The sequence below is a fragment of the Brachypodium distachyon genome, chromosome 5, assembly GCF_000005505.3.
Source record: "Brachypodium distachyon strain Bd21 chromosome 5, Brachypodium_distachyon_v3.0, whole genome shotgun sequence".
Taxonomy (NCBI): Eukaryota; Viridiplantae; Streptophyta; class Magnoliopsida; order Poales; family Poaceae; genus Brachypodium; species Brachypodium distachyon.
The window spans coordinates 6,705,462-6,721,173 of record NC_016135.3 but is presented as its reverse complement, the minus strand read 5'-3'; the positions used below and the strand labels follow the sequence as shown (position 1 = coordinate 6,721,173).

At 44.3% G+C, this 15,712-nt stretch overlaps 1 protein-coding gene and 1 long non-coding RNA gene across 2 annotated transcripts; one reads left to right on the top strand and one right to left on the bottom strand.

The window, feature by feature from the left end:
- Positions 1-1,557: 1,557 nt before the first annotated feature.
- LOC100841791 lies at positions 1,558-2,641 on the bottom strand. Its single transcript, XR_138506.3, has 2 exons — positions 2,406-2,641; positions 1,558-2,271 (listed from the first exon to the last, which is right to left on the bottom strand). It is a non-coding gene; the product is annotated as an uncharacterized LOC100841791 (long non-coding RNA).
- A 4,889-nt stretch (positions 2,642-7,530) lies between these two features.
- LOC100843736 (protein root UVB sensitive 1, chloroplastic) lies at positions 7,531-14,095 on the top strand. The gene is made up of 7 exons (XM_003581052.4): positions 7,531-8,414; positions 8,505-8,780; positions 10,519-10,575; positions 11,790-11,988; positions 12,780-12,886; positions 13,269-13,442; positions 13,515-14,095. Exons 1-7 carry the CDS (start codon positions 7,689-7,691, stop codon positions 13,788-13,790), a joined length of 1,815 nt encoding a protein of 604 aa, XP_003581100.1. The 5' UTR covers positions 7,531-7,688; the 3' UTR covers positions 13,791-14,095.
- The last annotated feature ends 1,617 nt before the right edge of the window (positions 14,096-15,712 follow it).

Sequence of the window (15,712 nt, the reverse complement as noted above, 5' to 3'; positions counted from 1 at the left end):
TGACTGAGTCAAGTAACCTTTTTTTCATTTTCAAAAAATTCTAAAGAATGGAGAAAATCAACTTTCATGTTCTCAACCTACTATTAAACTTTCAGCATCGTCGGGCAAACAATATGTAGAAAATGGACATATTATGTTTGGGGGAATGCATTTTGGCCTGTACGTTCAGTGGCTTGTACATCCGGTGCCGTCCGATCTGTCCGTCATTTCGCACCGGATCGCAGCGGGTTCATCTTTTGCTTTGCTAGATGCCTACCGATGGGCGCTGGCGTGGAGACCGATGCGTAGCTCCGTCGTCAGGGACACGTCATGTCCCCACTTTTCAGGCCCCAGCGTGCAAAAGCCCCGTGATGCCTGTCTCTCTTCCCCATCTCTCTCATCTCACTCGCTCTCTCTCCTCTGTCTTTTCTATCAAGTTCATGGCGACATAAGGGGTGGTGCCACCATGGATCTGGCCGGCGCGTTGCCGGCGGCGGCAGTAGGACATTCTCGACACCTCGCAAGAACGGGAAGGTCACCTTCGCCTCCGCCGTGCCCTTCTCCAAGTTCTAGCCCACCTACACCAAGTCGCACACATCGAGCTGTCGTGCCAAAGCGCGCAGAGCTCATCGAGATCCGACAAACGAGACGCGGAGGCCGGGGACGAGAGGAGACAGGAGAGGCCTCCAACGATGGAGGAGCGGCGGGAGGTGGCTCGCGATGAGTGCGCCGCTGTCGCGCGGGCCCATAGCCGAGGGAGCTCCTCTCAAGCTCCGACGAGGCGTTCAAAGTGTCCGACGGTTTGGTCCAGGCGGCTCGGACGCGGACGTCGACCACGTGCAGACGGCAGAAGCCACTCGTCTTCCTCACCGGCATCATAAGCATGCCCAGGGTGCGGTGGCGCGCGCGGCTGCGGAGAGAACGGCGCGGCTACATCTCGAGCGCCCGCTGCACGGTTCCATCGAGATCAAGGAGGGGCCAGCCCTCCGCGGATGCAGCTGACCAGCAGGCTTGCGGGAATTTGGACGAGCAGGAAGCAAACCACCACAAAAGAAGTCGTTGCCGCTCCTCTCTCTCTAAGCAAACCACCACAAAAGCGTGTGTGTTTGATCCGCGTCATTTTTCCCCTTCTAGTTGTTCATGGACACTTCATCTGGAAGTTTTCTTCTTCATTCAATTTGTGGAGCTTCGTCCACGATTCCAGTTTTTTCCATCTGTACTTGTCCACGGAATGAAATTTGTGCCCGATGTTGATTCATTTCCAGACCCAAAATAGAAACTATGATGATTTTCTTTGACTCTTTGATCATCGATCGTCCTGATGGTGAGGTCGTTATGGAGCGGTCAGTGAGCATGTCCTGGCATGAGGACGGCCGCTCATCATGTCTGCCATTTCATGCATATGTTGAGGTTTAATTTTAGCATGTTTGCGTTTAGATTAGAGCTCTGTCTTCGTCGTCTGTACAATGGCATCGATTTTTTCACTTCTAAACTGCAGCCACTAATCCAATCCAATTTGCATACACAACTGGTGCATGTCATTTCATCGAACAGGTAACGTGCAACTGTACTAGCTAGTTGAGTCAAGCAAAATCAAGTTCATCGAAGAGAAAACAAAGAACTAGATATCAAAATCACAGTGATAGGAGGCTCGGCTGGTAACGAATCCGTTTATAATAGAAAATAGAAAAAGCAGACAAACAACAATAGGAATCAAGAAATTGGAGGAAGTAGAAGCATGCGGCCTGCTGGCTTGCTGCTCCCCCACGCGGTACTGCATGCTCTGCTCTGACGCTCGCCTCCCCCTGTGGGCTGTGGCATTGCAGCTTCCGCCGACCATGTCACCGCAGCCCGAGCCACACGACGCCCCGGAGACGGAGACGACATCGCTCACGGCCTCACGCAGCTCCCGGGCATGGTCTTGTTGAACACGATGCGGCCCCTCCCGTTGCTGCTAACGGTGAAGCCGGCGCGACGGGGCCAGGACACGCTGCTCCCTCGACGTCATCTGGTCATCTCCTTCAACTCAATTTGGACATGAAACAGATCAAGGAAACGAGAGCAAGTAGATCGACAGAAAATTAGGGGAAAACAAAAAATTGCTCCCGTCAAGAAAAACAGTAGCAGTTGACGAGCCGCAGAAGCGTGACGCGACGACAGCCTATGGAGGCCTGCCAGATCGAAATTTAGCAGATCGGTTGCCTCGTGAGCTTCGTCACGGTTCTCAGATCCTGCACCAGCCGGATCTGCACCTCAGTCGGGGGAAAATTGGAAATCCCCGTCCACCTCCATCTGAGAAACAGTAAACTAAAACAAGATGAGCGTCCCCGGGGAGCAAATCGGGCAAACGAAGAAAGATGAACCTGCAACAGCCCACGCCACGCCCAGCACGCAGAGAACACCCACCACCCCCAAGTCGCACTAACCTTTTAAGATGACGAAGGTGGTCTCCGGTTCCTTAATGGATCCAGGCTCCTGGCCGGCGCGTCCGCGAGCAGCGTGCCCGGCGGGGCCGTAGCTATAGAGCGGCGCGTTAGGCGAGTGGAGAAATTAGGAATGCTTGGCCGGCGCGCGAGTTGTTCTGCGCCAAGCACGCGGCTCGGATGCGAACAAAAAGCACGCGCGGGGGGCACACGATGGGCTGCCCCCGGAAAGCCGCGCACGCCAAGCCGGTGTCATACCGTAAAACCTGGGAGAGGACGGGTGAGACTAGTTGGTCGTGGAGGGGCTGTCAGGAGGCAGGGGGGCGTGGGCGGTGCACCACGGAGCCATCCTTCACCGATCTTGACGCCCGATCTTGACGCAGGAACCTGTGGTCTGATATTACAATCCACTGAACATACACGCTAAAAATCCGCGTTAATTATGTTTGATGCCAAAAAAAGTTTCAGAAATTTTTGAAAAAAACAAAAAACCTTAAATGTCATAGTTTCTCTGCTTTAAAATTTCAGCGCATTTCGATTGACAATTGAAGAGTAAATGTTAACGTCAACTCGGTCAGAAGTTGCCACACATGCAAAAACCATATTTTGGATATATCAGGAGGTAATTTAAATGGCATGAATTATTGAAAATTGTGTAAGGGACGGTATTGGAGTTCATTGGTAATTTAAACTCCGCGGTAGTTGTTATAATATGAACTTTCTCTCTCAGTAATTTGATTCGATACCTAATGGTATCCGTAACCGAATCTTATTTAAAATTTGTTTGTGTTGAGTAAAGAAAAATAGGAGAGAGAAGAGAACTGACTATTCGTGAAGAGCCAGACTCTTAAGAAAAAAAACGAGTAAAAGTCAGCTAAGAGGTCAACATTTTAACCATTACACAAGATCACATTAAATGCTAATAAATCATCAAGAGTCAGTTTGAAGACACAAGTCATTGCGCTAATCCTCGCCATGTTGATTCTAAATGACGTGTAGAGTCTACAATTGCGCTAATCCTCGCCATCTAGATTTTGGATTTTCATCCATCCATGGAGCCCATAGAATTTGAACTGAGAGGCCTACCGGACGGGCCCTAAAAATGGCCTAGGCGCACCTGATCACGAGCGGCATCGGCCGATGCATTTTGCTTTTTTTAGAAGATGCATTCCATTTTACTTTCATTTCTCTTAACGACAGGCATTTTCTGATAGGAGAAAAGGTCTAGGCCGCCGGCACCGGTCGCCTCCCTACTGTTGGAGATATGCCCTAGAGGCAATCATGTGATGATGTTATTTCTCATGTATTCATGAGTTATTGTTATTGTCCTTGAACATCATGACTGATATGTATCAATAAATACGTGATTTGTTTGTGAGACTATGTATTCTATGTTGTTATTCTAATGGTCCCTGGTCATTGAGGTTATGCGGACACATAACCTAAACTAGTAATGTGAATCAGTATGATGACTATGTTTCACAAGTCATAGGGCAAGGTGTTGCCGACTGATAGCATGGACTCGACAATGAGATTGTTGAGTCAGACAGACCCGCACCGAGACACAACGAGATGATTGTCATTTGTTAGTCTCAAGTACGATGTATATGCCAGTCCTAGACCTGAGGTCATCGCATGAGCTTGGGATGTGAATCGGCCTACTTAGGGGTTGCCAAACGCTACTCCGTAACTGGGTGGTTATAAATGTAGCTTTCGGATTTGCTGAGAAGCATGTTGCGAATCATGGTTGATTAAGATGGGATTTGCCCCTCCTATTCGGAGAGATATATCTGGGCCCTCTCGAGTGATCAGATTCGGAAAGCATGGCCATGCGACTTGGGTTAAGTGTTAACCTGTTCGGGAATCTGTATCACAGGAACGAGAAGAGAGTTGAGCTATCCATAAGGATGACAAGCACTTGCCTTGAGCTCGACACACATATCTTGAGGCAAAAGAAATGTTGCATACGACAGATTGTATGATTCGTCAATATACCTCGTGGTCACTCGGGAGTTGGCACGTGCTGCTAGGCGCCGCTACCAACTATCGAATTGAGTCGGTGCCATTGGACGAGTAAGGTGTTACTCGGGCCCGCAGTCCGAGCTCGTAGTCGTGTCCGACTGCCCGCAGACCTGAAGGGTCACACGCTTAAGGGGTGGGGACCGAGTTGGATCCTCGTATCGGGCTTAGACTCCTAATGGGCCTCAAGTGTTGAGCCCACTAGGGACGTCTATATAAGTGGAGGAGACCAACCCGGCTAGGGACACACCAGTCCAGATGCGAGTTATACTCGACCGTCACACCTCCACGCCCAAAACCTTGTGATCGGATCTAACAATCCGCCGCACGGAGTTCCTCCCTGTACGTGTGGATACCTCAGAGGCGCTACACCTGCGGCGCTTGGACGAACTGCTCGTGGGATCGGTGAGGAGGAGCAGGCCGAACGACTACTCGGCATCGACACGCATCATTGACTCTACTTCCGCTACGGGTCTGCGCGTCTAGTGGTAATCTCGTGATCCATTATCTACAGCATTGATCCAAGCGGAATCGGTAGAATTTTTATTTTGTGCTAGCGTAGCCTACCGCGTTTCCCAACACCTACACAGCACCGCCCCGTCGTCTCCAATCCCACTCTCACCATAACATCATCCATGGAGCGGGCAGATGATTTGGTCAGTGCATCGAAGCAATCTCCGATTGCCATGCAAGCAATTCTTCCTGCCGATGGTAAGCCAAATTTTCTATGCACAAACTAAATTACACTACCAATGCCAGCCGTACTTTCTTGTTGGCCATCACACGCTCCAGACGTCGCTGGTCATATAGAACACGAGTGGTGATCCGATGGAATCTAGAGACACTTAGCTTGATTCGATATCTAGTCCTCGCCATGGAGATGGAGAGTTTTCATCGTCCATGGAGCGGGCAGATGATTTGGTTTCTTGGGATGAAACCAACCCAATCCAAGTAAGTTTAAGTCCTGAACTTTGCGGTTCCAAAAAAGAAGTCTTGAACTTAGCATCATTGTCCACATTAACTGGATATAATTTTGCGTCGTAGATCTCCTTGATAGCACGAAGCTGCTCCGGATTTTTTTTAACACACGTATGTATCAAAGTGTTTAATTGTACTAGTTGATTTCATATATTCAAATTGTTATGTAGATCAAAATAATTTTTCAATTCGCAATTCGTTTGCACGACTGGCTTCGTATCGACGAGATCTTCAGAACTAGACCTCACTTGGACATGTTTCGACAAATTATTTTTTGACCCTTTTGTAACCATACGATAACATACAAATTACCATACTACTTTTAAAAAAGTTACCACATGGTAGATTTGTTTACTAATAGTGTGGCAACTTCGTATTATTGGGGTGCTAACTATATTTGTTAATTAGTGATAGGGTGGCAACTCCTACCACGTGCTAATTTGTTACTAATAATGTGGGTATCTTCATATACGTACCAATGGATGGTTGGGTGCTAACTATAAATATTATCTGATGGCAATTTTGGTGCACAAATCGCATTCTATTTATATGAAGCTACCACATGGTAATTTGTTACTAATAGTGTGGCGACTTCATATACGTACCATTGGGCATGGCTGGGTGCTAACTGTAAATATTATTGGATGACAATTTTGGTGCACAAATCGCCATTTTATTTTGTATGTAGCTATCATGATAATTTGTGAACTTGCCACTCTATTACCACATAATAATAGGTGGCAACTTCATATATCGTTGGATGACAACTTTACATATTATCGAATCTCAACTCTTTTTTTTCGCCTAGAATATATCGAATGACAACTTTGATGCAAAAATCGTCACCTATTTCGTGTGAAGTTATCACGCGGCAATTTGTTACTAAAAGGATGACAATTTTATATACTATTAGCTGGCAACTTTTAAAACAGAAAAAAGTTTTGAAAAAATATCAAAATGAGATCTGCTTTTGAAGATATCGTCGAGGACAAAACTAACCATGAAGACATATTTTGAAATTAAGTTAACGGTTTAAGAGTTATATCATTTAATGGCACGAGTCTGCATGCTACAAGCTGATCGATTTGTCTACATGCTACAAGCTGATCGATTTTGATACAAACTGATCGATTTTGCCATTACGTATTCATGCAGCAAGCAGCTTCTTGCCGCTGGCCACCGACGCCCCAGTTCGCTAACGAGGAGACGTGCGCGCACTAGCTAAATGTCCGTGTTCTGCTACGAAATTAAGAATGTGTGTTATACATGAGTTGTTATGTGTCGCTCATATTTTTAACTTTTTTGATAAATAAGAATTATGTTAAAATATTATTTTTGAAAAATACAATTACTTTTGAAAGTCATGAAACCAATCGAGCATAGTCAAAAGATCGTGATACGTATAGAATGAGTGACAATTAGATGATTCCATAGTCTTTAAGAGATAGTCTTGTGGGAGTGAACTCGTGACCACCAACTCAGATCTTTATAAGTGTAAAGATAATGTGAGCATGTTATGTTTCCAATGGTAGGTGAGATACAGTCAACTGCGAGGTGCATGTGTTTACGTCGTAACCTCTCAAGACTCGCAGTCAATAGCGATGCGTCTGTGTTTACTACTTCATCAATCTCTCAAGACTCGCCGATTCAGTTTCTATGAGATGTTCGTAGGAGTAGGGTGTGCGTGTATGTGTTCACAGAAGTGATTGTTCACGCGTGTTTATAAGAGTGCGTTTGTACAACTCCCTCCGTCCCATATTAATGACGAAATATTACATGTATCTAAATTTTTTTATATATAGATATACTCCTACTTCCCATGTAAACTGACTCAAATTTCTATAAATATATAAATATGGATGTATCCATATACTAAAATATAGAAAGTAACTTAAGATGGTCGGAGGAAGTATTTATATTTGATAAATTTGAGTCACTTGATATGGAGCGGGGTAATCCTTCGGTCCAAAAACAACGTCGCTTATTTTGAAATGGATTGAGTATATGTCTTTTTTAGAAGAATTGGTAGCACGGAACAGGATTTCCGGATTTTGTGAATCGAGAAGAGAGGGCCTGCCGTGCTGCTCGGCTGCTCACGGGCTGCATCGGCCGATCCATTTTGCTTTTCTTTTAGAAGATGCGTTCCATTTTGCTTTCTTTTCTCTTAATGGCGGGCATTTTCTGATACTCCGTAGAAGAAAAGGTCCAAGGGCCGCCGGCGCCGGCCGCCTCCCTACACAGCACCGCCCCGTCGTCTCCAATCCCACGTCTCACCATTATCTATCATCGATGTCCTCGTCCCAGTCTCTCGTCCCCCTCTTCCGCCCCTCCCTCTCGCCGCATCCGCTTCCTCGCCTCGTTGCCTCCATCCCACCCTCCTCGGCCTCCACCACCGCTCGCAGCGTCCGACACCTTCCGCGCCTCGCCGCGAAGCTCTGCCTCCCGCCACGTGCGGCCTCCGGCTCCGGCGGATTCGGCGATGGCGGCCGCATCGGTTCTGGTGGAGATGGCGGCGGCGGAGGACGGGGGTGGTGGCAAGGGGGAAGCGGAGACCCTCCCGACCCCGGAGACGGGTGGCGCCGGTGGCTTCAGTCTCTCCACCCCGAGCTCTTCCTCTTGTTCTTACTATTCCAGTCCGACGCGTTCGCTTCCATCCCATCTGCCCTAGCCGAGGCCCTTGGAGCAAGCGGCGGCGATGGCGCCAGCGTCTGGGAGGTGAGGGGCAGCTCGCGTACGCTGCTCGTGCCGGACCCGGATGGGACCTCATACCGCGTTGCAGAAGACGAGAAGCACAAACAAGAAGAGGGGATGGAAAAGGTGTGGGCTGGCCGTGATGATTTGGCCGCGCTGCGCTGGCAACTTGAACAGTCATGGCGGCGGTGCACCGATGTTGCTCTTCAGTTGCTGCTGCCTGATGGGTACCCCAACAGCGTGAGCAGCGATTACCTGCACTACTCCTTGTGGCGAGGCCTGCAAGGGGTCGCCAGCCAGATCAGCGGCGTGCTCTCCACTCAGGTATTGTTACGCATGCGTCAATTATATGCAGTGCGATTCTCTGGCTGCCGATTAGCATTTAGCATTTCACCGGGTAATTGTATCCCGTAGGCGTTGCTGTATGCAGTTGGTTTGGGGAAAGGAGTGATACCGACCGCAGCCGCGATAAATTGGGTGCTGAAGGATGGACTTGGCTACCTTAGCAAGATACTGTTGTCTAAATTTGGGAGGCATTTCGATGTTAACCCGAAGAGATGGCGGCTGTTTGCAGATCTTCTGGAGAACACAGCTTATGGGCTGGAAATTTTGACTCCAGTGTTTCCTCACCTGTTTGTTCCCATTGGTGCAGCAGCTGGAGCTGCCCGATCAGCAGCTGCTCTGATACAGGTCAGAATTGGTACTTCTTTGATTCCGTTACAGGATTATCAGTATTACAATATTCCTAACCAGTGCATGCCACCACGTAAACCATCACACTATTTTCTCTGTCCATTCAATCTGGATCGTGTGAACAGAAGTATGCATAAGAAAAATAACTGAATGAACCATACAATGTACAACATATTATAAACTTCATGATGTACTATGACTACGCATATATCTGTTTAGATCTCGTAAGCACACCTAAACAAATAAAGTAGTTCCGATGCTTTGAATAAACATTTCCTCAGACAGTTTATAAGTAACAGTACATATTTCCCATCTGAAGTAAAACTTAATATAATCATAAAACAGGAAGCAGGTTCAATCATAACTTTCTGCTGCACCAAAATCTAATACTCCCTCCGTTCCTGATTTCACTTCAACCAAGAGGCTTGTTGAATAGACCACAACATCCCTGTTAATTAGCCCTCTTGTTACTCTTGAATGGTGTGTGTTACTCTACCCAGAGTTATATATAATAGCGGAGGTACCAAAGGACGGGATACAGAAAGGAGCATTTGGTCCAGTTATCCCAAAATGGTAGAAATAAATAAATTTGTAAGTTTGGAACAAAATTTGAAAGAATAACTTTTTGGGGGAACTTAGCGAGAATCTGCACCAAAAACCGATAGATACTTCCATTTTCACTTTGACTATGTTCTCTAGTGCTTTTTACCTTACTCCTAGCCTTGCCCAGTTGCTCCAATTTATCTTCTTTCTTAAAATGTTCTTACTAGAAAAAAGGAACTAAAAGTAATACATGTCCTCTGAAGTTTAGGATTGACAGTCAGCAATCTGCAATATGAGTAAACCTGATAAATATTAATAGTGCTAATTCTTTTTGTTAGATGTTGAGTTTGTAAGGATATTTAGTTTCAGGATGGATGTAATAGCATTGTCCTTTGTATTGTTCAAGACTGCCTACTAATTAGTTAGTTTATTTTATGTGCGCAGATCTGGCCTCCATTCATTACTAGCAGTCTAACCTCCTATCAAATGATTATATGGTGGTGTATGTGCTTGGACTATTTAACTGTGTGGTCAAATTTAGTGAAATAAATAAACATTGACCGGTATTATATCTTCTAATACTACTGTACATAGTCATAACTATCTGATACTTGGTGTGCCAAATAATAAGTTCCGTTTATAATACTGCCTACTGCCTAGTCCAATAATTGTGCGATGGTGTATATGCTTGGACCATTTATCTGCCCTGTCACACTGAGGTGTCGGTCGCGGACCCAGGGTAGGGAAGCCCTTAGCGGTACTTTGCTTGCTTACCAGAAACCCCCGAAATCCCCTGCATTTCGCAAATCCCAGTGAATGACGGGGCGACGGCTCCCGAACTCGACAGGTCAGGAAAGAAATCCTGAGCAAAGCGCAGCCCCGCTGACCTTCGCCTTCCAATCTCCGGCGATAGCTCCTCCTGCCGCCAGGCCCTCCACCATACGCCGCTTGCCTGCAAACAGCTAATCCCGCAGCCCAGGCTTCCCTACCCTGGGTCCACGACCCAACGAAGCCTGGGTGAAATAAATAAGCATTGCCCAGTGTTATACTCTATTGTTTGCAATTCATAACCTGTTCTCAAACTTGATATGGCATATTATTTAGGCACTGTCATCTGTTAATAAGGTGATACATTTGATTTAGTTCTAGAAAGATCTCATTTGTAAACATCTCTGACTATTTTTATGTGCAGGCTGCCACAAGAAGTTGTTTCTATGCTGGCTTTGCTGTCCAGAGAAACTTTGCTGAGGTGAAGTCCATCTATCCTTATTTCCGAACAATATTTTCTGAGCGTTTGTTTTCACATGTTGGTCCAACAGAATTGTTTCTTGTACCCAGATATAGACGTGGGAATGGATCGCTGTGCAAGTCCAAACTTGAACTATCCAATTGTTATCGAAATGTATTAGCTCAAGCCCAGGTCTCGTCCAAATAGCAGTGATAACATCCATATCCAAATAGACAAAGCCCAGGGATATCCAAATCCATTTGGACCCTGGCAATTTTGCCCCTTGTGGCCGCAGCCTGGATGCAAGACATTGGGGAAGGAAAGCTTAAACCAAATCTTAAGGATGAGATAAGCACTAAAAAGCTTGGAAACAAATTAGATATTGATGCAGACGGTAACTTGAGGATCAAGCGCTCCCTGTTCCTTCTTATCTTCAATCCTGAACATCTTGGAGGAAAGCGTTGCGTTCCGTAATCAAATGCTGCACTGCTGGAACATGAGCATCGCCTGCTTCGTAACTACACAAGGACGGGAGATCATGCCTATACCTAGGCATTCGTCTGGCCGGGCTGGGCCAGGCTTCGTAAAGCCCGGTAGCAAATCCCACAAGCCCGGCCCAAGGCCCGGAAAACACATGTTTTGGCTATAAAAAATATTAGAATAATCATTTTCGGGATAAAAAATTGATGTTCTGTACGTATTTTCAAAAAACATTATTTTTTATTCATTCTAGGCTTTTTGGGCTTTTGGGCCAGGCTTCAGGCTGAAAAGTGAAGCAGCCCATGCCTAGGTATAATCATGCCCATAGATAATGCAGGGTGGGGGTGTCACAAAGCACTGTGTGGGACGAGGTGTTGTATCAGTACTCTGCCCTTGGACCCAGTGGTTTGGATGATCTCCAGTGAGGCAGCGAAGATTAGGGGTGGAAACAAATCCTATAAGAAAGATGTATATATGAGTCTATCTCCGATCATGCTTACATTTTATGTATCTGTCATTAATGTTAGGGAATGTATTGAATGGTGTGCACACACATATTTCTTATGGTTTGGATGTTTGTTATCAGGCCCACCTTGCTGTGCATGAGTATAGGCGTATAGCTGCACGAGACCATTTTGTTTATTTCTTCTAGACTGCACTCCTGGCATTTATCTTAAAAAGAACTCAACATAAAACCTTTACCTCTATCTTAAAAGGAAGTATGAGTGACTGAAATCAATTGAATTATGTTTCAGGTCATTGCAAAGGGTGAAGCTCAGGGAATGGTTAGCAAGTTTCTGGGCATAATGCTTGGCATAGCGTTAGCTAACCAAATTGGCTCATCAGTACCATTAGCTCTTATTTCATTTGCTGGTGTTACTGTAGTTCACATGTATTGCAACCTCAAGTCTTATCAATCAATTCAGCTGAGGACACTGAATCCTTACCGTGCAAGTAAAATAAAATCTCCTCTCCTGCAGAAGCGCATTATTTTATGCTTACGTCTTCATAGTTCTGAATCCTGATATGTTCACAGCTTTTATATGAGTAAAACGTAAAATGGTTGGCTTGATAGACCATTATCTTCGTGATGCATAAAAACATAACTGAACTTGATTGAACCAGGCAAAAATTCATGTGCAATTCTTGTTAAAACGGTGCACAGGAGGGCCTATGAATCACCTGCTGGTGGGTGCACGTGCTGTCAACTTTTGAGAGGGAGGTAATGGGGGTAGAAGAGGCAGCAGGAGATTAGGAACTAAAACTTCCTTATTGATTGCTTGATTAAACCAGCCGTGTCTGCCTCTTTACATAGATGAAAAGCCATACACACGACCGACTTGGAATCAAGCTAGGATTCAGACTCTCTTCCTAACATACTTAAACTTTGAAATAAGAACTGACACTTCCCATCAAGGATCATTCTGTCCTGCCACCGGCTGGGCTTTGCGCCTTTTGAAGGGAATACCCCACATAAAGTAACACAATATAGAACTTTTAATGTTGGAAAGTTAGACTTTCCTTGTTAATGATGATTTCCACTCATAATTTTCCTTTCTTTTACTGCCACATTTGAGGTTCACACTTTATGGCACATTGTGGTTTTTTGTTTTTGTCATATTACTATATATATATATATATAAATATATATGCTTGTACATATTAGCTCATCCCATGCTTTTCTTTGGCATTCAATATTGCTCAAGGTGTCTTTAAGTCTTTTCCTAAATAATTCTTTTCCGTAGGTTTGGTGTTTAGTGAATATCTATTAAGTGGACAAGTTTCTTCAGTCAAAGAGGTTAATGACGAGGAACCACTTTTTCTGAATTCTTCCATGGGTGCTAAACTTAAAGTAAGTCAAGAATACTTTTGACTATCATATCATCAACTGTTCTTGTCCTTTCCCAACTGATATAATGCTTAGTTTAATATTCCCACTTTCTAAGATATTTTTTAAAATTTTAATCACCTGCTAGAACAGACATGTTTAAAAAGTATATTTTCTTGAGGAGATATATTTCATTTCGTTTTAGAGAATAAAGAATGAGGAGCACATTCTACATGTGTTTGTTAATGTCCAAGTATAATAATTGCCCCTTTTTTTGTTGGAATCACTTGTACTTATAACTATTTTGTTTAATTGATAATAGTAAAGTAATTTTTCAATTAAAAATTTGTCCTGCTTGATTTTATTTGTCTCTCATTATGTTTGGTTCCTTGAATTTTTTCACCAGCAAAACAAGATTTTGTCAGCAGAAGCAAAAGATGCTGCAGACAGAATTTGTCGACGGTTACAATTGGGCTCTAAACTGAGCGAAATAATTGACAATGAGGAAGATGCATGTGCACTGTTTGATTTATACAAAGATGAGCAATACCTTCTTTTGGAATACAAGGGGAAATTTTGTGTGAGTTCATCTTAAAGCAACTGTTTCCTCAACTTTATTCTTAGAACTAATTGACAAATATGTCATTTGCAGGTTGTTCTTAAAGAGGGATCTTCTCCAGAAGACATGCTGAAATCTGTATTTCATGTTAACTATCTCTACTGGTTGGAGAAATATATGGGGCCCAAACCATGCAATGTTGCCTCAGCGTGTAGGCCAGGGGGGAGGCTTGAAGTATCACTGGATTACGCTCAGAGAGAGTTTAGGCATGTCAAGCAGGATGGTTCAGATGGTGGCTGGGTGATGGATGGTCTGATTGCTAGACCCTTGCCTGTAAGAATACGCGTTGGAGATGTTGTTCCTTCATAGGACTCCCAGATTCATTTTGCTGACAGCTATGCCTAATGGAATTGTAAATCGCTCTCATTCTTTGATCAATTTAGGGACACTAAGTTGTCATGATACTGTTTTTGTTTCAATGAGCATAATGTCTGAACTAGCAGTCTTCAATCTTTGAGTTTATCCTCTGATGGTTATCATAAGCCTGGAGCTGCACACATCTTTTGTGTCGTTATCCCCGGACTTATTTTTTAATACCGGATGCTTGAAGCCTGTAATGGTTACTCGTTCTGGCAATTATAGTGATCAATACATTTGATAGGGTATCACTGCCAGATCTGTGTTTGAGACAGATCTTAGTGGTAGTTCTCTAGTTGTGAATAAGAGAATATGTACGGCATGATTATTTCTCTCGTAATTAGTTATCTTGAAGGGAAGCTTAAACTTGGATTTCAAGTGTTTCAGGTTATGCACAAATTCCAGTGTGGCTAAGCATGGCAAATATAGAATGTGATGAGAGAAGCTATTTAATCTCCTAAGATCTGTTGCGGATTGATGCGCTTGTTGTTTTCCTCTTGTTTGAATCATGGCCATGCTGTAGATTGCGTGTTCTTGTTTGCTTTGTTAGGTGTTTGAATTTTTGTTTATTGTATTTTACTCCGATTCATAATCAGTGTCTCAGATTTAGTACAATTTTGTTAAACTAGGTCATCTACTTTTCACTGTTTATAATGCGGATACCCTACATTTGTGGCTCAGTGCCCTCCAATGGCGGCTTCGGTTTTAGCTAACTCAGTACCGCCACTAAAGGGGTATGGTGGTTGAAAGGTGCTAGTGAAGTATGGTGCAGGCCGGGGCGGCTCGGCCCTTCAAATGGTGGATTTCCATTTTTCAGGGGTAACAACCACGTAAGGGTGAGTCTCCTTGTGGTGGTGTTTGAAAAATGGTGGGAATTTCTTACGAGAAGAAATGAAGGACGGGCTAACAAAGCCCTACTCAAAAGCTGCATGTTAGGCACATTCTCGGGTTTTTCCGGACCCTATGCGTTTGTTGGAACACTGGATTTCGAAACATTTCCGGACTCCGAACTCGGGCCCTCTGAATTTTCGGAAAGATGCTGAAAACTAGGTTTTGGCATCGCTCAAGTATGTGTTGGTGTATATCTTGGTTATATTCCACCTCATCAGCTGTTCATCGACTCTTTGACGGTACTGCTTTCCTTTTGAGTCAAACTGAACAAAGTTAACCAAAATACGGAGTTCTTTTTTATAAATAACTTGTACCAATCCGTAGTCTTTCTTCATACGGGTCATCGTTCATCCTTCTTTTCACTTCTTTGGGGATGTTCGCTGTTCATATACTCATGAAGCTCATTGGTCCCATAATCGATTATCATGAACCAACAAAATCAACTTAGGGCATGGATGCACTTTCAATGTCATCTTGTTAATTTTTGTATGGTAGACCTTGCCAGACCCCATTTGAGTTGGTCCGAGACTGGGAAATAAGCCTGTTCGGTCCTGACTTGATCATGGAAGACGAAGAGAGTGCCAGGATAGTCAGAAAAAAGCTTAAGGCAGCCTAGTTCTATTAGAAGAGTTGTGCTGACCGTTGTCGTAAACATGTGTTCTAAATTGGCGATTCATGGTATGGTCAAAGAAGGCACATAGAGATCTGGCCTGAAAGGTAAATTAGCACCTCGATATGTTGGATTTTTAAAGATTCTTCACTAGAGAAGTGAGGTATTTTATAAGTTTGACTTTCTTTAGTAGTAGATGTACATGATGTATTCCATATCTCTCAACTAAAGAAAATCTTTGTGTACCTGAGAAACTGATTTCTTAGATCGACGAGGTAGAAATGAAGAAATACTTGACCTCTCGTAAAGTTTCTCCGAAGATTCTTGAGCATAGTGAACACAAGGCCAGCACTCTAGACCATTCATTTTCTTA

Excerpts from the sequence above, each read along its gene's own strand:
- LOC100843736 (XM_003581052.4), top strand. The coding sequence starts at position 7,689 with ATGTCCTCGTCCCAGTCTCTCGTCCCCCTCTTCCGCCCCTCCCTCTCG. Across the intron at positions 10,576-11,789 it reads TCCAGAGAAACTTTGCTGAG|GTCATTGCAAAGGGTGAAGC; the intron begins GTGAAGTCCATC and ends ATTATGTTTCAG. Across the intron at positions 11,989-12,779 it reads ACTGAATCCTTACCGTGCAA|GTTTGGTGTTTAGTGAATAT; the intron begins GTAAAATAAAAT and ends TCTTTTCCGTAG.